Source organism: Alosa sapidissima, chromosome 8 (assembly GCF_018492685.1).
Source record: "Alosa sapidissima isolate fAloSap1 chromosome 8, fAloSap1.pri, whole genome shotgun sequence".
In the NCBI taxonomy this organism is placed as follows: domain Eukaryota; kingdom Metazoa; phylum Chordata; class Actinopteri; order Clupeiformes; family Clupeidae; genus Alosa; species Alosa sapidissima.
The window spans coordinates 24,716,763-24,737,624 of record NC_055964.1 but is presented as its reverse complement, the minus strand read 5'-3'; the positions used below and the strand labels follow the sequence as shown (position 1 = coordinate 24,737,624).

Genomic DNA, 20,862 nt, shown 5'->3' with positions numbered 1-20,862 from the left:
ATTCCCTGAGACAGGCAGTTAGGCCTAGAGTTTTCATGAAAATCGCGCTGAATAGGCTATTTAGGACAGTGCGCTCTTTGCAGAAGCAGTGCGTCCATGCATGGCAACTACACGCAAAAAATATTTCCATACGCCAGATATAGGCTAAAGGCAAACTTGAGTTTGACACCTGTAATTTAGAACAATTAGTAGGCCTACCTGACAGGCAGTTAATCCTAGTTTTCATGAAAGTCGCGTTGAACGAACAGGGGTGTCAGTGCGCTCTTTGCAGAGGCAGAACGTTCACGCATGGGCCATCTCTACACAAAAAACATAGGCCTATGGCCCTAGGCCCTTCGTGAAAATCGCTTTGAGCAATTGTTATTAGGCCTAAAAAGAATTAAAAAGTTCTAGTAGGCCTAGGCTTTGTCAAACTTCCTCAACAACTGTCGGGCTGGACGGAACGTGGGCCGTAGTCCTATGTCAAGCCATTCGCGCAAGACCTGCGCACATCCATCAACCCTGAAAGAAGGGGTAAGTCCATCCTGTCTCGTAGGTAATCTTTCAGCAGTGTGCACACTCATGAAGAGATTGACTGTAATGACAAAATGCTCTTTGCCCACTTTGGCATATTGACATTGTCAGTCAGCTAGCTAAGTTTGAAAACCCCGCGAGCTGTGTGTTTGAATGGCGGTCTGCGCCAGAGTAGGGGAGAACCGGACTGAAACACTTTTTAATTAAACGTAATTTACAAAGACATCGTAAAACACTGAAAGCTAATATTTTGTCACAAGCAAACTACATCGGTCCTCTGTCAAATACAGTTGCATTTTCAGCTGTGAACAAAACCATTCAGGATTTATTTAAGGAGAAATCGAACATGCGTTTTGTTTCATTCGTCCCTCCAGACCGGGATAAATGAAACGACATGGGGGACGAAAGAAACATACAGCTTAAACTTCCCACAACTTCAATATGTGACAACATCATGAATGGTACTTGAAATATGTGTTAATTTGGATAAATTACTGCTGGGCGTTACTGTCTGCTGTGAATATCTAACAACTAATTGCGGTCATTGTGAAGCGCATATCTCGCGGTTATGGAAATACCATGCACTATGCCATTTATATGGCTAGAATGCATGTTTCGATACATAAGGTGACGTGAGCTGAGAGTGTCTGTTGTGAGTTTAGGGGGGCACGTCAGCCAGAGGGTGTGTGAGTGAGTGAGTGAGTGAGAGACTGCTGCCTGCTGACCAGAGACGGTCGCTGGAAGAAGGGTCTGAAGTGCCTTTGTTTCGGCTACAAAAACCCGCCGAACTGATCCGAAACCAGCCCAATTTTTATACACCCGCCCAAACCCATTTTTGCCCGCAAAATAGATTGCAAAACCGCCCAATTGGGCGGGAAACCGCCCAATCTGGCAACCCTGGAAATTGGTACTTCCAGGCCTCTATGTGGTAGTAAAGCGTATAAAGAATTCCACAAATTTAGAAGAAGACATGCTTGTCCAATGAGAATGCAAGGTACTCGCGTTCAAATCGTGTATTCACCAATCGAAATCGAGCATTTCTCAAAACTCTGACGTCACGTGTGCTTTTAAACCTTTGCGCACATTTTTGAATTCTATCAGTTGGGAATGTGACTGAGCTTCAGCTTCAGCTTTTGAGTATTCAGAGACTTTTTAAATCCGTTAACTGTCAAGGACAATGCTGAACTAATATATATTTTTTATAATCAGACATAATGACAGAAGAATCTGCTGTCAAAGTTTGCGTGAGGGTCCGACCTCTCATACAAAGGTAAGTTTATATTATTGCTAGGTAGGCTAATGTTACATTGCTATGATAAGACAACAGTTAGCGTTAACTTATCTGACCTATCCTGTCAGACAACAGACAAGGTAATTCAGCTAACGATATTCTCTCATATCTTAGTTGTGAAGCGGAGTAATCAAGTGATCATATATTTTCCAATAGTGACGTTAGAGTATACACTGTAAGCATCTATTAGCTTGCTGTAACATTAGCATTTTACACTGCCAAGTGTCATAAGTTAGCTGACAGAACCACCTGATTTAACTGGGCAACCTAACGTTTTTTCAGTGTAATGCGCAAGCTCCATCTTATATGTATAGGTTAAGGTTCACAGACATTCCTATACTAACTTAGTATTAATTAATACTTGCCTATAGTCATGCCAGTTTGGCGCTCAGTGATAAAAAAAATACGTTATGCTTATTTCTATTGGCAGAGAGGAGGCTGCAGCGGAAAATGCGGAGCCTGTACAGCTCTACTGGAGAGCTGATAAACAAACCATCCATCAGGTTGATGATGGAAACCCCACTAAAAGTTTCAGCTTTGGTAAATATGGCTTTGTTTCACCCTTGTTCCACTGCTCTTGTGTCAAAGTAACATATGGCCCTCTGAACGATGTGTTATCCCCAATTTGTACTACAACTCCTGTTTCATGACTTCTGCAGACAGAGTCTTTAGTGCAGAGGAAAGTACCAACCAGTTGTACCAGGACATTGCAAAGTCACTAGTTGTCTCCACTGTTGAGGGATATAATGGTAAGTAATAAATGCTACAACATTCTGCAATGGTTGCAGGCTATGTCTCCTTGAGTGTGAGATAACTGAACTTCTTCTGTATGTATTAGTATGTTTAAATATACATTTTCCCCAGGGAATAGCTATCAACTTGATACTTAAAGAAGACCATTATCATTATATTCGTCTTGCACACTAATAGAAATTATATAGGCCTATGGCATATTTATACTTTTGCCAGTCAGACGAGGCAAGTTTATCTATATAGCATATTTCATACACAAGGGGTTATTATGCTTCACATAAACATTAAGGGTTTATATTCTTCACATAAATGGTAGCAAAGAATATTAAATAAAAGCAATACATTTCTTGGCACAATTTCCTGGGTTATCCACAATCAAGTTGAGATTTCCTTATTTATAATTAGACAATCAAACTCTATGCAAATGGCTGGGTACAGTTTTCCTCAAGAAAAACTTAAGCCGGATGTTTTGAGAGGCTTGTAAATAGTCAGCAGTAAAATCTGAGCTTAAGTGCACTTACGTATTCAAATTCATTTTTCATATTTGTACACATATGTTGGATTATAAACTACCTGGCTGGGAAAACATTTTAATCTTGTTGATTTTGACGGAGATGCGGTGATTGCACATATGTATGTTTTAAAACATGTGCTTGCCCCAATTCTTAGGCACCATATTTGCATATGGCCAGACTTCATCAGGGAAGACTTTCACGATGATGGGGAACAGCCGTACCCCAGGCGTTATCCCACTGGCTATGGAGGATGTCTTCCAGACCATCAAAAATGTAGGACGAAAGGGGCACCAGGCACACTCTGTTTAAAGACGCTTGTTTCTGTTTTGTTTATTATTTTTATGTAGTTATGGAAGTATGGTTTAGTTCAAGCATAACTCTCGCCAAAATGCAACCTAGGGTTTTTTTGTGAATGTACCCGAATCAAGCGTTTGTTTAAAAGCATAATTAGGACGGAAGCACCACTTTTAAGATTTAAGACTGTATTGTCGTTTTCGGGTCAAATGGCCTTTTGAATGGGAGTGCTAGGGGCACTACTTTTTTGATGTAATCATACTACTTTTAAAAAACTAAGAAGGCTTGAAACAACATGAAACTTTTCTCAAAGTATCACCAGGGTCTCTACACATGAACTCGTATTGAGAACATTAAAGTTCCTCTAAGCGATGCCACGCATTTTTAGGCTAAAACATTTTCTGTCACTTACTGCAAACATCACCTAACCTACCGCTAGCTGTCTGTGTCCTTCGATTGCACGGGAGCAGCATGGGAGGGAGGGGGAGGAAGTAGCGAGCTAGCTCTCTGTTGTGTTTGAAAGTGAACAGAAGTGACGTTACCCAGCATCACTTAGAGCAGTGTTTCCCAACCTTTTTTCCTTGAAGGCCCCCTTGCCTGTGTCTAAGACAAGCCAGGGCCCCCTACCTGAACTCCTACCTCCATACACACACAAAAAGAATAAAGTGATTCATTACAAACGTATAAGGTCAGAGGTAATAAATGGCTACATGAATTTAAATGTGGAACAAAAATATGTTTTAATTTGGATTATACAGAATTTTGATTATCCAATTGGGTGTGTTATTGGAATTTTATACATTTAATGTACGCAAATATAATTTTGGTAACCTTACATCCTCAGCCCAGGCAGCATTGTGCGGACCCCCTGCAATCTCTGGTGACCCCTAGTGGGGTCTGTGGACCCCAGGTTGGGAACCACTGGCTTAGAGCACCTTTAATTGTATAGAGAGTTTACTAAAAAGAAAGTTCAGAAACTCACTTTAGCAGTTGGTTTTTCTGCTCGCCGCCATCTTGCCAAAACCTTTCTTTCAAAGTTTCATATTGTGTCGAGCCTTCTTTAGTGTTTTAAAAATAGCGATTTTGATGCGATCACTCCCACTCAGAAGGCCATTTGACCTGAAAACGACAATACGGTTAATCTTAAAAGTGGCGCTTCTGTCCTAATTATGCTTTTAAATGAAAGTTTGACTCGGGTACATTCACAAAAAGACCCTAGGTTGCATTCTGGCGAGAGTTACGTTTTCAGCTAATTTTCTCAAAAATGTGTTTCTGAGCATGCGTTTAAAAGCACTTTTGATTTATGTCTGTGCATATGAAGTGTCCCAAGAAGGAGTTTCTCCTCCGTGTGAGTTACATGGAAATCTATAATGAGACCGTCACTGACCTGTTGTGTGACAGCTGGAAGAGGAAGCCATTAGAGATCCGTGAGGGCAACTATGTGAGTTTACGGTTTCCCTGACGTGTGCATGTGTTTAAGGCACATACGTTTTTTATTTAAATGTACTCCTGTATGAAGCGTAGTTTGATTTGGTTGTAAAAGGGTGTTGTGCTTGCAGAAAAATGTCTACGTGGCTGATCTTACAGAGGAGCTGGTGACATCACCTGACCAAGCACTGGCCTGGATTCGGAAAGGAGAAAGTAATGTGTCGTTTTGTTTGTGTATAAGAAAGGGAGAGATTATCAATTCAATCATAAAGCAACATGAGTCAAAATGGAATATGTGTTTTCTACAGAGAATCGGCATTATGGAAAGACAAAAATGAATGAGCGGAGCAGTCGTTCTCACACCATCTTCCGTATGGTAAGCAGCATCCACATGCTCAGAGTTTGCCCAGTGCACTCACACACGCACACTCATACTTCATCCTAACCACGGCACTAAGTGAAGTGAAGTGTGTGTGTGTGTGTGTGTGTGTGTCTTAACCAGATCATTGAAAGTCGAGAGCGGAGTGATCCAGCCTCAGGAGAAATCTCCGATGGAGCCATCATCGTCTCCCACCTGGTGAGTCAGCCACCCAGCTCACTCTATCCCACTGACCCATGTACTGTAATTTTCAAACTATTAGCCACGGCTTATACATTGATTTTGCACATTTTCTTTAGCTATACAGGAGCAGTTAATGTTTTTTTTTATTTTTTTTTTTTAATTTTTTTTTTTATTTTTTTAACTAATCCTGCGGCTTATACGCAATATGGCTAATACACAGGAAATTACTGTAGTCCCGTATCCTCAGTCTATAGATTTGTATCCTCTCCTGCTTGTGTGCTTATGTATATCTGGTTGTCAAACAGAATCTGGTGGATCTGGCAGGGGCTGAGCGAGCAAGTCAAACAGGTGCAGAGGGTGAGTTGACCACTGCTTAGGGAGTGTATATTGCATGGAGTTTAGTGACCACTTAAGCAGGAGTGTGGAGTGATTGATTGCCCTTGTTTGTGCATTGCAGGTACTCGCTTCAAAGAGGGATGCAACATCAATCGGAGTCTCTTCACTCTGGGACAAGTCATCAAGAAGTTGTCAGATGAAAATCAGAAGTAATGCTCAAAATTACTCTTCAGGTTTTTTGACTTGTTCTTGAAGTAATGTTTTCATAATGTTTGTAAATTAATGTTGATGGTAAATAGTCATGTGAAGGGAACACACTCTTGTTTACCCATATATTTTTAGGCTTCTCTAGAGTGGGGTTTTCTAAATGGTTCTCTTGTGCATTTCAATGTCCAAATTTGACAGTACAATGTACAGGACAGGAAAGGGTTATCCATTCTCTTCACGTTATTCTTATTTAAGACATGATTAACATTTTCTCAGTGATTGGAGCATGCCAGTTAAGTTGTTTTGAAGGCGATCTATTGGCAGAAGTGGAATAAAGTATTTAAAATGATTTCCATGTCTCCACAGGGGCTTCACCAACTACAGAGACAGCAAGCTGACCCGTATTCTGCAGAACTCACTTGGGGGCAATGCCAAAACGGTCATTGTGTGTACAATCACCCCAGCTGTACAGGATGAGACTCTCAGCACACTGCAGGTACATTGCAATCTGTCCACCCCATCTCCTCGCTGTTTGTATGTCATGTCCCCTGTTTTACATTAGATTAGATTAGATTCAACTTTATTGTCATTGTGCAGAGTACAAGGACAAAGACAACGAAATGCAGTTTGCGTCTAACCAAAAGTGCGAAAAAGCAGAATAGTGCAATGTGATATACAAAGTATAGACGGGTGGTGCATAAACAGGACAAGATACATAGTGCAGTGTAGACAGTAGTATACAGTTGGTTTACAGAAGGTTGTTTACAGTAATATAAATGAATTATAAATATGTGCAGTGTATTAGCAGTAACCTTATAAGAGCAGAATAAATATGGCTATGTAGCATAAACAATGTATGATTGCATATGTGCAGTGTAGTAGCAGTAACATTATAAGAGTAGTAAGAATAATATAGGGTGGTGGGGGGGGGGGGGGGGGGGGGCGGGGGGGTTGTTGGTTGGTTGGTTGTCACTGGGATGCAGAGCTACAGTTCAGTAGGGTGACCGCCGCAGGGAAGAAGCTTCCTCTGAACCTGCCGGTTCAGGTGCGGAGGGTAGTGAAGTGATTGAGGAACCAGTGATGCGTTGGGCAGTTTTCTCCACCCTCTGCAGTGCTTTCCGGTCAGAGGCAGAGCAGTTGCCATACCATACTGTGACACAGTTGGTGAGGATGCTCTCGATGGTACAGCTGTAGAAGGGTCTGTTCTGATTCACATCAAATGCTTACTGTTGATTACTGTGGTGCAGTGATGTTTTTTAAATGTGGTGTGGTATCACACTAGTGCTAAATGTTAATGTGAGGCTGTTGTGACTGCTCTTCTTTAGTTTGCAAGTGCAGCGAAACGCATGAAGAATGATCCACATGTAACTGAGGTGTCTGACGATGGCGCTCTGTTGAGACGCTATAGGAATGAGATCAATGAGCTCAAACAACGTCTGCAGGAGGTACTCACACGTGTGCACACACACACACACACACACACACACTGTTGTTCTTTCCATCACTGAGTGGCATGCCATTCCGGTCTCTTTATAAAAAAAAAAATGTTCTTTAAAATGTAAAGTCTCACACCAGCAGGTCATTACACCCCTAAATGTGAGCGCTGTGTACATGAGGTATTCAGAATTCGTTTGTCACGTCATCCATATATTATTATGCTTTAATTCATTTTAACACTTAATTTTGTACGCTCCTATTCTCTTTGTGCTCTCGTATTTAGCACCATAAGTAAAATGCTGTTGCAGAAGTGTGTATGTGTGAGCGATCTGACCCCAGTGTTGGGATGGCAGGTTTCCTCGGTGACCAAGACGACGGTGACTGAGAAGCAGACCCTGTGCCAGCTGCTACAGGAGAAGGAGCAGCTTCAAAGGGAGCAGGAGGACCGCATCCGCAACCTCACCAAACTGCTTGTCACCTCCAATGTGGTCCTAGTCAAGAAGGTAACTTGGTCTACAACCAACCCAAAAGGGCACATGTTACCCCGCTGCTCATCTGCCAGCTACATTGGCTACCTATGGCGGCCTGCATCAAATTCAAGGCTCTAACGCTTGCCTACAAAGTAGTCTCCGGTTATGCTCCCACCTACTTGAATGCCCTCATACAGACATGCGCTACCTCCAGACCCCTGCACTCCTCAGACGAACGACATCTAGCTCTACCACCGGTACGCTCAGGCCAATCCAAACTTTTCTCATCTGTTGTTTCTAGTTGGTGGAACACACTGCCAGTTCCTACAAGGGCAGGGACATCCATCTCATTTTCAAAAAACTCCTGAAGACCCAGCTCTTTAGAGAACATCTCCTCTCATAGCAACACTTACCACAAGTCTTGCTGATCCTAGCACTCACCAGCCGTCTTAAACTGACAAGTAACTGTTAAAAACAGCACTCACTGATGCACTTATTCTTACTGTACTCTAATGCTTTTTAAATTGTCCTAAAATTGTTGAGAATTGCTCTAAAACTTAAACTGTTTACCATGTTGTAAGTCGCTTTGGCTAAAAATGCGTCAGCCTAATGTAATGTAATGTAATGTAATGGTCACAAGTTTCTTAGAAAGGGTGAAACCAATATAACTTATACACAGAATAGACCTATTTTATTACCAATACCAAGCCTTCTACAAGAACAAAAAAGACGATGTGCGACATTCATGTGTCTTTTCTGCTTGCACAGCTTCCGAAGCGGCGCATGACATGGGGTGGTAAGCTGTTACAGGCCGCCCACCCCTCAGATGCACTAGCCGAGACGGACGCTGGGTTCATGGAGCCCTTTGTCAAGCAACGTAGGATCGACCTTTCCGCTATAGTAGAAAACGAGGGTGAGCTCAATGGATAATCTCTCTTCTCAGAGTCCTCTTCATGAATAAACTCAGTCTTTTTTTCATGTGAGTATGTTGCTCCTGAGGTAAACAGCATTTCTTTCGCCCTTTTGTGTAGACATGGAGGAGTTTGAGGGACGTTGGGAAATTCCTTTAGAACGGACTTTCGACATGGATCTGAATCAGAGCAGTGTGACCACGCGCAACTCTTCAGAAAGGTGTGCTTGGATGTGTCTCAGAACTCCTTGAGTCTGTCTTGGGACGCTAAGTCTTTGTCAGTGTTTTTGTAACCCTGTTTGACCCTCGCTGTTTTCTTCCAGTGATTATTGTTCCCCTAGGGTTTCCGAAATGAAAGGAAGGCTGGCCAACCTGGAGGAGCAACTGGAGAAGGAGGTGCAGCTTAGACAAGAGATGCAGCAACAGTTAGAGAAGGAGGCGCAAGAAAAACGGGAGTTGCACCTTCAACTCGAGAACGAGGCACAGGAGAAGCAGGAAGTAAACCTTCAGCTCGAGAAAGAGACGCAGGGCAAACAGGAGCTTCACCTTCAACTCGAGAAGGAGGCACAGGAGAAGCAGGAATTACACCTTCAGCTCGAGAAGGAGACGCAGGGCAAACAGGAGCTTCACCTTCAACTCGAGAAGGAGGCACAGGAGAAGCAGGAATTACACCTTCAGCTCGAGAAGGAGGCACAGGAGAAGCAGGAATTACACCTTCAGCTCGAGAAGGAGGCACAGGAGAAGCAGGAATTACACCTTCAGCTCGAGAAGGAAACGCAGGGCAAACAGGAGCTTCACCTTCAGCTAGAGAAGGAGTCACAGGACCAGCAGGAATTACACCTTCAGCTCGAGAAGGAGATGCAGGGCAAACAGGAGCTGCACCTTCAGCACGATATGGAGAAGGAGCTGCAACATCAGCTTGAGGTGGAGGCACTGCAGAAACAGGAGGCTCTGGAGAGAGCAGCGGAGATGGAGAAGAAGGTGATGGAACTGGAGCAACAACTAGAAGCTACACCCCACAACACCTCCAACTACAGCAGTGAGCAGGTGGGCAAAACAAACCACTCTTAAACTATACTTGCTCTATATTGTCATCTTCGTATAAATACCAGCTTCGATCCATGCATAATGAGTAAAGACTAGTGAAATATTCAGAGTTACGTTATTGGTAAAAAAAAAAAAACATGAGCAATACTGTGGAACTTTCAGATTAATTTGTGTGTTGAATACTTGTAAATTCCCTTTGACTCCAGTTCAAGAGAGACCTGGGAGAGTCCATCCAACTGTGTGAATCTCTTTGCTTTGAGAAAGTAAGTTGGCATGTGCACCAAATATCTGCACTTGAGTGTGTAACTGGGCCTCTGTGGCATTATACTTAAAAGTATAAAACCTTTTTAGAAATATCTTATTCAATTAATCTGTGTGCCTGTGTTGCTTAGGTACTACTTTGTCTTCATACGGTCCTATGGGCAATGGCAAAAGCTCATGGTTAACTAGTTGAAATTGTACCTACAGACTTCTTGTCTAACCTTAATTTCCACAAGTATCTTTACATTTAGCCAAAGAGTTAGAATCGTCCTTTTTTCCCTTTGTGTTGGTTTAAAATATTCACATAGCTTTAATTCTGTAATTCTGTACCTGCTTAGTCCACATTCCACCATGGCCATTACCAGACGTATTGCATGTATGTAATGTGACCCTGACAGCCTGTGATGTGTGATAGGAAAGGCTGGAGGCTGAGCGGGACGCCCTTCAGAAGGAGCTCCAGGTGTGTGGTGAGGAGGTGGAGCGGCTGAGGAGGGACAGCGAGGCCCTGCAGGAGGAGCTGGTGCAGAAAAGAGAGATGGACGAGTTCCAGTGTCTGGAGGAGGAGAGCAAGAGGGAGTACGAGGTGAGTGGCACGAGTGACCGACTAACACTCAGGAGGCTGAATAACTACAGTACACCTTTTAAAACGGTTCTGCAATTCTTCTTCCCCTTGTTATTAGTGTTATGAACCTGATTGATTGATTCTAACTTTACAGAAAGAGCTCCTGGCTCAGATCACTACTTTGAAGAAGGCAGCAGAGGACTCTAATATCCAGGCTCAAAAGCTTAAGGTTAGACATACATTTGCTTGACTTGAGGTTGTTGTAGGTGTGTGTGTGTGTGTGTGTTGGTGGTGATTTTGATGATCCTGACTACACTCTCCAGGTGGAGCTGGACACCTTGTCGGACCTGCAGGGTGATAAGGACCTGGTGCAGGAGGTGAAGCGTTTGCGGCGTTCCCTGGAGGATGCCGAATGCCTCAGCCTGGACACTAAAAAGGAGTGGGCCTTCCTGCGCTCCGAGAATATCTCCCTCAAAGAAAGAGATGTGAGCATTTGTGTTCCTTTCCATCTACCGATACAGCAACCCCTTTTTCAGACAGCGGGCAGTGGGTAGAAACGTCCTTGGGTATGTGTCTGTGGGGCTGATTTTGTTTTGATTTGGGTCCTTGCAGGATGTGTTAACTGCAGAACACCAGCGCATGCAGTCGGAGCTGCACAGTGTGCAGGTGCAGCTAGAGGCAGAGAAGAATCGCTTCAAGAAGATGCAGATAGACCTTCAGAAGGAGTTGATGGGGGCTTTTGATGAAAACACCAAGCTCACCACTCTCCTTGATGGCAAAGTCCCTAAAAGTAAGAATCTTCTTGCTCTCCTGTTGGCTGTGTTCATTGCTGTCAAATGTATGATTCAGTACCAAATGCCATCCATTATACAAGACCTTTATTTGGTAAGGTCATGTGTGTCAACTTAATGGTAAGATAATGTGCTTTCTGTCCAGTGGCGTTGTGATCTGTGGTGATCACTCACACTGCAGAAGCATGTGTGCTTTTGTACACCTAACATTATGCTGAGGCTAATCCTGTATTTGGCTGTGTAATGCTAGATTTGGCTGCCTAACACTCTGTCTCCCTGTGCAGATCTATTGGATGGTGTAATTCTGGAGCGAACTGTGGCTGAGCTGCAGAAGGAACTGGAGCAGCACAAGCAGAATGAAGAAGAGCTTCAGTCTCAGCTTAAGGAGGCGCTTGAGAAGGCACAGGAGCAGCAGCAGCAGGAGCTACTGAAGGCTCAAGAGCAGCAACAGCAGTTTGAAGAGAAACTCCAGCAAAATCAGGAAATGTCGAGGGTGGAGCTTCAGGGAGCCCATGAACAGCTGGAGAAACTGCAGCAGGAACTCCAGAGGGCCCAGGAACAGGGGGATCTGGTGCAACAGGAACTTCACAAGGCTCAAGAACAGCTGCAGCAGGATAAAGAGCGGCATCAACAGGACCTACAGAGTTCCCAAGAGCAGCATCAGGAGCTTCTGAAAGCCCATGAACATCTACAGGAGGAACACCAAAAGACCACAGAGCTGTTGCGTCAGGACCTGAAAAACACTCGGGAGGTGCAAGATGGGCTGCAGCTAGAGCTGCAAAATGCCTTGAAGAAACATGACTCCTTGCAGCAGGAGCTTCACAACGCTCAAGAGCATCAGCAACATTGGGAGGCAGAGTTCCAAAGGGCGCAACAGCAGCAGGAGGAACTGCAGCAGGAGCTCCAGAAGGCTCAGGAGCAGCTACGGGATCATCCCATCTCCCAGGAGCCTGGTGTGGAGATCTTTGAGGAGCTGGAGGTGCTGCGCTCTGAACTGGGTGCCATCACTGCACAGAGAGCTGAGCTGCAAGAGATCCTGGAGGGTGTGAGAGAGGAGAAGAACCAGCTGAAGAGAGACCTGGAGGAAAGTGTGGACATGGTGAGTGTGGTTGACCATGCATGCCTGCAGCAATGTTTTCTTTTTTTTTTTCTGTCCCTCGGTTGTTGGTTGTTGGTCCCTTGGTCAGTGAGTGTGTTTCTGTTTTCCCACAGTGTGTGCAGACCCAGTCTGAACTCCAGCAGCTTCAGAGCAGGCCGTCTTGCAGTTCTGGTGCAACAGACGAGTTGGTGGGTTTGATCAACTAAGAGTCACACACCTTAAACATCAATGCCATCCATGTGATGCAGTGAAATTAAATCCAGTCCTAATTCACTTCACTATCGTGGTCTGACAATTTATCTTTCAGAACGTATTTAAAAGGGAACTTGGCAACTATTTCAACGTAATAAACCCGTTTAGAAATCATTTGGATGGTTAAATGACCTGTTCTGGTGAAAATAGTGACCGAGACCACCGTCCCGGAAAGAGAAGTGAGAAACAAGAAACTCGTTTTAAATCGTGTTTCTTACCTTGTAACATCCACATAGTTCTGCCAAACTTATGCTAACCGTTCGCTAGCTTGTAAACAAATCCATGTGCTTCATCGTTACCTTTTCCCAGTTTGAAATAGCATAATGCACAATTTCTCCAGCAGAGGGGGAAATCCTGCCAAGTTTCCCTTTAAACGTTCATTGCAATGGAACTAAAATATTAGTTTGTTAGGTTTAGACAAAAACTCTTTACTGCTCTTTTTAATGTCTGTTTTAAAGGAGATGCGTATTTTGATGTAAATGAAGCCACTGTAACTTGAACACGGCTCTTATGTGATGCCTTACGTGTTTCATTATGTAGCTTCAGCAGCAGAAACAGGAGCTGGAGGAGTTGAGACAAGAGAAGCAGCAACTTCAGGCTGACCTTCAGGAGAATGTGGATATGGTGAGCCCATGCAATTAAAATCTGGAACCCTATTTAACCCTAGTTTTAGGCCGAGTCTTTCATCCTGGGTTTTGCCACTGACTTAATTATCGCAATCAATCAATAAATAATTATCTCAATGATAGCTTATACATAACATGATTTTGCTACTCTTGAAATTGGTGAACAATATCTCTTACAACCACAACGGGTGAAACTATATAGAGTGCAGACATCAATCTCCCCTCCATGGGCACCTTCCTCTTTCTGAACAACTGTATTTTCACCGTAAAATGAATTTAATGTTTTTCTTTGCATGACAGACGGATTCTGATATAATTTATTGTTTGTTTGCCTGTCTATCTTCAGATGATTGAGAACCAGACTGAGCTGAGAGAAGCTCTGGACGAGGTCAGAGAGCTGAAGGGCCAGCTGGTTGCCGCCCGTCTCGCCAGTGCACAGGTGAGTTGACATTCCCAAGAAAAATGCCAGAACTTTCCAGACATGTTTTTGGGCAAAGATAAAAGTCTGTGTCGTCTTGCCCCTCCACAGGTCCCAGATGCCACAGAGAACTCTCTGGAGGCCACTGCTGAACTAGACCGCCTGCGTTCTGAGGTGACCTCTCTGACTGCTGAGCTAGACCATCTAAAGAGTGCGAGCCAGAGTGAGGGAGGGCAGAAGGCCCAAGAGTTGCAAGAGGCCTTGCAGCAGGAGCTCCACAAGGTTCAAGAGACGCAGCGGCAGAAGGAGGAGGAACTTCAGAGGCTCAGAGATCAGCTGCAGGAGGAGCTCCAGAAAACTCAAGAGAGCCCACCGCCAGAGCTACTCCAGGCTCAAGAGCAACAGCGTCATTTAGAAGAAAAACTCCAGAGGGCCGAGGAAGTCTTGCAGCAGGAGCTTCAGAGAGGCCAGGACGAGCAGGAGAGGCTTCAGCAGAAACTCCAGAAGGCTGAGGAGAAGCAGGAGACGTTGCAGCACCAACTTTGTGAGATCCAGGAGCAGCAGAAGCAAAAGGAGGAGGAGCTTCGTATTGGCAAAGAGCAGAAGGAACAACTGGAACGAGAACACCAGGAGATTCAGGAGATGTTACAGCAACAACTTTGTAATACCCAGGACCAGAGGCCTCATCAGGAGGATCAGGCACCACTGCAACAAGAGCTTCATCAGGCACAGCTGGAACAGCAGCAACAGGAGCTCCTGAAGGCCCAGGAGCAACATCAGCAGGAGCTACTGAAAGCCCAGCAGTGTCTTGAAGAAGAGCTCAACACTGCTCTAGAGCAACAGCTAAGCCTTGAGAAAGATCTGCAGAAAGCCCAAGAGCGGCTGGAACAGTTGCAGCAGGAACTACAGGAGACTCGACAGCAGCACAGCCAGGACTCACTGAAAGCCCAAGAGCGGCAACAGTATTTTGAGGAGGAACTCCGTAAAAATGAGCAACTGTTGCACCGGGAGTATGAGAGAGCACAGGAACAGCAAGCGCAGCTGCAAGAGGAGCTCCTGAAGGCCCAAGAGCAGCTACAGCATCACTGCACTCCTCAGGACTCGGAGGAGGCCTCTGGGGAGCTGGAGAGGCTGCGATCCGACCTGAGCGCCCTCACAGCACAGAGAGCAGAGCTGCAGGAGATCCTGGAGGGGCTGAAGGAGGAGAAGAACCAGCTGAAGAGAGACCTGGAGGAGAACATGGACATGGTGAGAACTGTAGAAAAACTGTCTGTGATGTGTGTTGTAGAGAACGATGGTTAAGCTTCTTGAGGTGTGTCTATAATCTGCGTGTGTAGCTAGACTTAAAGGTTGTATCAGCGATTTCAGGCCCAAAAAAGGCCCAGACATAAATGGACACATTCATCTAATCTTTCCTAATGATCCGGTAGCTGCCTGCCCCATAAGCAGGCCGGCAAAAAAACGCGTCTCTGTAGGCAGCCTAGGCTCCGAGATCTGTACACAAAAACATTTGCTACCAACAAGTGTTGCCAACCACTCAATGGCAAAATAAAGTGTTCCAACCAATAACCGACGAGATGCGCGTTTAGGAGAGTTAAACTAGAGCGAACTAGCTCTCTGTTTTGTTTAAACATCAACAGAACTGACGTTACCCCGTCATTGCTGATACAACCTTTAACGTTTGTTGGGCTAAGGCGTTCTTTGGTGCTGGGTCAGTTATATTTAACTGCTTTTCTGCAGGCTCAACAGGAACTGGAGGAGCTGAGGCAGGAGAAGAGACAGATGCAGACAGATCTTGAGAACAACATGGCGAAAGTGAGTGACCTTTGTCCAATTCCTGCACTTCAGTCTGTTAGACGTTGCCACGAAATATTGAAACTAAGACTGACTTTGCCATGTATTGTTTCCCAGGCCAGTGAGCTGGAGACACAGCTGCGGTGTGTGACTGAGGAAAGGCAGCGTCTGCTGGGGGATAACGAAGTAGCACAGACCCTCCAGAAGGAGGTGGATCAACTCCGATCTGAAGTCTCGTCCCTCAGTGCAGACAGAGAGCAGCTGCAGGAGAAACTGAGGGACGACGAGAAGAGGCACTCGGAGGAACTGCAGGAGCTCAGCGTGCAGAGAGAGCAGCTCGTCCAGCAGCTCAGCGCAGCTACAGTGGAGAGCGCTGAGGAACTGGAGAGGCTGCGCTCAGAGAGCGCTGAGGAACTGGAGAAGCTGCGCTCAGAGAGCGCTGAGGAACTGGAGAAGCTGCGCTCAGAGGTCAGCACGCTCACGACCCAGAGAGCCGAGCTGCAGGAGATGCTGGAGGCTGTCAGGGAGGAGAGGAGCCAGCTCAAGAGAGACCTGGAGGAGAATGGGGGCATGGTGAGTTGTTTTAAGACCTTGTTTGGCTGAAATGATTTTCATGGATTTGTTATTTTGTAACCAAAAGAAACAACAATGTGTTCTCAAAACACCAGGTGTTTGGTAGAACTCTGTCTATTCCTTTTGAATCTTAAAGATCTGACTTGGAGATGGAAGGGGGCTCCTTGTGAGAGATAAGGCAACATTTGTATAGATAAGGTGGAACTGTTGTTGTTTTAATACTTATACTTCTTTTAGGCTCAGCAGCAGCTGAACGAACTGGAGGAGATCAGACTAGAGAGAAGGCAACTACAGACAGATCTGCAGAACAACATGGAAAGAGTGAGTGACTTACTATTGTACATTTTCAGGATATCCAGCTGGGGTTTTAACAGATTATGGTAAACCTAGAGACTCACCTGATGTATTGTTTTAGATACCTTGAAATGTCTGCATTTTCAAGAAGGTGATATGCGCTTATGTCACACAGTTGACATTTTAAATGTTTTCTGCACGAAAACAAGGCTTCGGTTAGCCTGGCTAACGTCAGACCTCATCTCATTGAGACGCGACTGTTCTGAAGTCTTTGGTCCCATTAGAGTGGGAACCCTGACTGTATATCCTTTCATAATGATCTCAGGATCCAAATTCGTTCATTAGCCCACTTTTCAACATGCATCATTGTGAGCATTAATGGTAAAGGTTTTTTGTCCAAGCCATCAGGATCGATATCAAAGCAGTTCAAATTGTAATAGACACTGTAAGTGGATGTAGCACGACAGCAGGTCTACCACCAAAGCTTTGTTTTAGCTCAGAAAATGTTCAAAATGGTGACCACGTTATATAACTGCATTGAGTACGTTTTTATGGATCAAAATGTCATTCCCAGGCCAGTGAGCTGGAGACACAGCTGCGGTGTGTGACTGAGGAAAGGCAGCGTCTGCTGGGGGATAACGAAGTAGCACAGACCCTCCAGAAGGAGGTGGCTCAACTCCGATCTGAAGTCTCGTCCCTCAGTGCAGACAGAGAGCAGCTGCAGGAGAAACTGAGGGAGGACGAGAAGAGGCACTCGGAGGAACTGCAGGAGCTCAGCGTGCAGAGACAGCAGCTCCTCCAGCAGCTCAGCGCAGCTACAGTGGAGAGCGCTGAGGAACTGGAGAGGCTGCGCTCGGAGAGCGCTGAGGAACTGGAGAGGCTGCGCTCAGATGTCGGCATGCTCACAACCCAGAGAGCCGAGCTGCAGGAGATGCTGGAGGCCGTCAGGGAGGAGAGGAGCCAGCTCAAGAGAGACCTGGAGGAGAATGGGGGCATGGTGAGGAGTTGTTTTAAGACCTTGTTTGGCTGAAATGATGTTTATGGATTTGTTATTTTGTAACCAAAATATGAGGCCCTAATTTGAAAGATGAGCAAACTTCAGTCTAAGTAAAGTTGTTTTCAAAACTTGACTAAATCAATTTGCGTGGGCAAGACCTTAAGTCCTAACACTGAGGAGTCTGCTCAGTGCTCCCTCATGCCACACAATAGCTATTGTTCATACACAAGGACTTTGCCTGATGACAGACTTGGCTTTTTGCCTGCCATTTAAATTAGGGCCCCAGGTGTTTGGCTGAAAGCTTCGATTTGAAGCTTTTGATCTGACAAGTGTGGCAAGATTTGTAGTAGATTAGGTTGAAATATTGTTGTTTCAGTATTTGTACTCTTTCTTTTTTTTTTTTTTTAAGGCTCAGCAGCAACAGAATGAGTTGGAGGAGATCAGACTGGAGAAGAGGCAACTTCAGACAGATCTGCAGAACAACATGGAAAGAGTGAGTGACTTAATCTTATCACTGTACATTTTCAGGGTTTCCATCTGGGGTTTCAACAGATTGTGATGACCCTAGAGACTCACCCGATGAAGTTGTAATGTTTTAGATGCCTCAAATGTCTGTATTTTCAAGAAGGTGATATTCTGTAAGTTTACGTCCATTAGTAATAATATTCCAATATTAACTCGATTGTATGTGCAATATATGAATATTAAACTAGAGCTGCACACTTATCATAATCGCAATATGAACCAATAGTCAATATATGGGGGAAAAAACACCCAATCTCAAAAAAATGTATACAAAAGGCTTTTCAACTGATTATGATGCCTTTCAGATGTACTTAATAACATATTAAACATCAAGTAAAATCTGACCCCAGTAAAGGGGTAATTTTCAAGATGGTGTCCAAGATGCTTGCCGGAAGCTTATTTTGGCTATATCTGCATTATTCAGCCTAGGAAAGTGGTTTTGGTGTTTAATCTGATCTAAAGGTCACTGAATCATATAGGTCACACTAAAGTATCAGTTCATCATTTCCCAAGACTTCCCAAGAGTAATTGACCTCTTGCCCAGGGGTTTGACTGAAAGGCAGTCTAACCAGTAAATATGATGCCCCTTTACTATGCACAATTTTGTCCTAAAATTGTAATCAGACAGCACAGTATGTTCATGTAGGTGAATGCAGGAAAATGGTGAAGGCAACGTGGGCTATATCTGATATTGCATATAATATATATATATTCTTGTACGCAAGATGGTTAGCTTGCTATCTCATTTCTGACAAACTGAGATCTTAGGTATAGGTGAATCAAATGTAAAGCAGATACATTTTGACCTGTACTGTCCAGGGAAAACAGATTAAACACCCTAAATTGTATATATTCTAAAAGCATATACCCTCTAGATGAGATATAATACCAATGAAGACATGTCTTCTCTTCCTCCATGCCATGGACATGGTACATAATCCTGTATTACATTTGCTCTGTATTAAAACACATTGATTTTAATATACACCTGTTTGTGTGGCTGAAAAACATAGAGCATCCCAAAGTATTTATTATGACCATCATTTGACCTTAAGGCTGAATAGTAATCAAGGTATAGTAGCCATTCTACCATTCTATTCTAGTAGCCATTCTATTTTGTATTCATTTATATGAGGTTGAACCCTATATTTACCCGCCTACAACGTAATTATCTAATCGCAAAAGCCACACATAATCGTGCAAAGTTAATTTTGTCACATTTCTGACTTTTTATATTAATTTCATCCTTCTTGACTATGGCACTTCTGGTTGGTGGGTGTGCGCTCTGTGTGGTACACAAATTCTGATTGGTGAGCTTCACAGTCGGTCGGGGGTGCTATGCTTCTTGTGCACTGGGCGTGCTCACCAATCTGGGGTGGCACAAATTAGAGACATGTGGAACATTTAACTGAATCAATTAATTGACTTTCAAAAATCATATCGCAAATCGCAATCCCAATATCTCAGAAAAATCGCAATTAGATATTTTCCCAAAATTGTGCAGCCCTATATTAAACCCAGTTATGGTTCTGTAGTCTTTAATTCAGACCTCTTTTGTATCTGACCCAAAGCATTAGTCCTGGTAAGTGGGTCTAGACAATCTCTCAAAATGTCCTCCTTGTGTTACCAGGCTAATGAGCTCCAGGCACAGCTGCGATGTGTGACTGAGGAAAGGCAGCGTCTGCTGGGGGATAACGAAGTAGCACAGACCCTCCAGAAGGAGGTGGCTCAACTCCGATCTGAAGTCTCGTCCCTCAGTGCAGACAGAGAGCAGCTGCAGGAGAAACTGAGGAAGGACGAGAAGAGGCACTCGGAGGAACTGCAGGAGCTCAGCGTGCAGAGAGAGCAGCTCAGCGCAGCTACAGTGGAGAGCGCTGAGGAACTGGAGAGGCTGCGCTCAGAGAGCGCTGAGGAACTGGAGAGGCTGCGCTCAGAGGTCAGCGTGCTCACGACCCAGAGAGCCGAGCTGCAGGAGATGCTGGAGGCCGTCAGGGAGGAGAGGAGCCAGCTCAAGAGAGACCTGGAGGAGAATGTCGACATGGTGAGGGGACTTGTTGATTGCTGAAAACATTTCATAGTCATGTCATAGTCTCAAAATGCTGTTTTCTCTGTCCAAACACTGAAACTGGAGAGTTGAACTGAACTGAACTGAACCGTTTTCATTGAACGAAAACTGAGTATCCGAAAGGCCAAATCCGAAAGGCCAAAAAAAGCAATCTCCATTCCTAAATATACCCGGCTACGTGTGGACATGGCGTGAGGGTTGTTGAAGGTCAGTGGTGTGATGTATTTAGAAGTCCATAGTTAAGATGTCGTTCTTTTTCAGGTGCAGCATATGAAGGCTCAGAGGACCAGCTATCCTGAACACTCAGAGCTGGTAAGCAATGTGGAGTCCACATCGGTGCTCATTTAACACCCTGCTTGACTTTGACATTGTACAATCAATACGTCATGGGTATGGCTCACTAAAACCAGAGAAACCGATGAGGTTGACCTAACAAAACAAGCGATGTGTATGGGGTTTTTTTTTTACGCATTGCCTCTCTCTGCCACTAGGTGGTGCAAGAAAATGAATCCCAGCAGAGATTGCAGGTGAGTACTTCACACCACATCACCATCTTGCACAATACCAAACCACTTTACACTATCAGAACTAACCTAGTGCCCTCTGCTGTCCAGGCGTGGTCCCTGCGAATCCAGCGTCTGGCTGATCAGCTTTCTCAGAAGCTGCGAAAGCGCTGGACAACAGAGCTACTGGCCTCTGCCGAGCTCACTGAGAGAAGACTGACCAAACAGCTGCTGTCCCAAACCCCACATCTGGCGCCCCTGACCACTAGCCTCAAGAAGAGCACACTACAGTTGCAGGACCTGTTGTGGACACGACTGGTAGGATGGGGTGGGGGGGGG

At 44.6% G+C, this 20,862-nt stretch overlaps 1 protein-coding gene across 10 annotated transcripts in view; it reads left to right on the top strand.

Annotated features, from left to right (window-relative positions):
* The first annotated feature begins 1,000 nt into the window (after window positions 1-1,000).
* The window catches only part of cenpe (centromere protein E), a 27,066-nt gene continuing 7,204 nt past the window's right edge, over window positions 1,001-20,862 (top strand). For 2 of the 10 annotated variants that reach the window (XM_042101203.1, XM_042101199.1), the window contains exons 1-35: window positions 1,003-1,783; window positions 2,235-2,344; window positions 2,464-2,553; window positions 3,227-3,345; window positions 4,688-4,807; window positions 4,926-5,007; window positions 5,103-5,170; window positions 5,297-5,371; window positions 5,662-5,713; window positions 5,814-5,901; window positions 6,266-6,395; window positions 7,225-7,344; window positions 7,690-7,839; window positions 8,575-8,719; window positions 8,838-8,937; window positions 9,040-9,763; window positions 9,970-10,026; window positions 10,440-10,607; window positions 10,741-10,815; window positions 10,910-11,071; window positions 11,199-11,376; window positions 11,662-12,476; window positions 12,590-12,664; window positions 13,269-13,352; window positions 13,701-13,793; window positions 13,884-15,020; window positions 15,513-15,587; window positions 15,684-16,139; window positions 16,377-16,460; window positions 17,008-17,430; window positions 17,840-17,923; window positions 19,586-19,996; window positions 20,282-20,332; window positions 20,512-20,547; window positions 20,635-20,841. In XM_042101203.1, the coding sequence (XP_041957137.1) occupies window positions 1,728-1,783; window positions 2,235-2,344; window positions 2,464-2,553; window positions 3,227-3,345; window positions 4,688-4,807; window positions 4,926-5,007; window positions 5,103-5,170; window positions 5,297-5,371; window positions 5,662-5,713; window positions 5,814-5,901; window positions 6,266-6,395; window positions 7,225-7,344; window positions 7,690-7,839; window positions 8,575-8,719; window positions 8,838-8,937; window positions 9,040-9,763; window positions 9,970-10,026; window positions 10,440-10,607; window positions 10,741-10,815; window positions 10,910-11,071; window positions 11,199-11,376; window positions 11,662-12,476; window positions 12,590-12,664; window positions 13,269-13,352; window positions 13,701-13,793; window positions 13,884-15,020; window positions 15,513-15,587; window positions 15,684-16,139; window positions 16,377-16,460; window positions 17,008-17,430; window positions 17,840-17,923; window positions 19,586-19,996; window positions 20,282-20,332; window positions 20,512-20,547; window positions 20,635-20,841 (6,900 nt within the window). In that variant the 5' untranslated portion in view covers window positions 1,003-1,727. Of the gene's footprint in view, window positions 1,784-2,234; window positions 2,345-2,463; window positions 2,554-3,226; window positions 3,346-4,687; window positions 4,808-4,925; window positions 5,008-5,102; window positions 5,171-5,296; window positions 5,372-5,661; window positions 5,714-5,813; window positions 5,902-6,265; window positions 6,396-7,224; window positions 7,345-7,689; window positions 7,840-8,574; window positions 8,720-8,837; window positions 8,938-9,039; window positions 9,764-9,969; window positions 10,027-10,439; window positions 10,608-10,740; window positions 10,816-10,909; window positions 11,072-11,198; window positions 11,377-11,661; window positions 12,477-12,589; window positions 12,665-13,268; window positions 13,353-13,700; window positions 13,794-13,883; window positions 15,021-15,512; window positions 15,588-15,683; window positions 16,140-16,376; window positions 16,461-17,007; window positions 17,431-17,839; window positions 17,924-19,585; window positions 19,997-20,281; window positions 20,333-20,511; window positions 20,548-20,634; window positions 20,842-20,862 lie in introns of all 10 variants that reach the window. The other 8 variants (XM_042101201.1, XM_042101202.1, XM_042101200.1 and 5 more) reach the window with 8 other exon arrangements.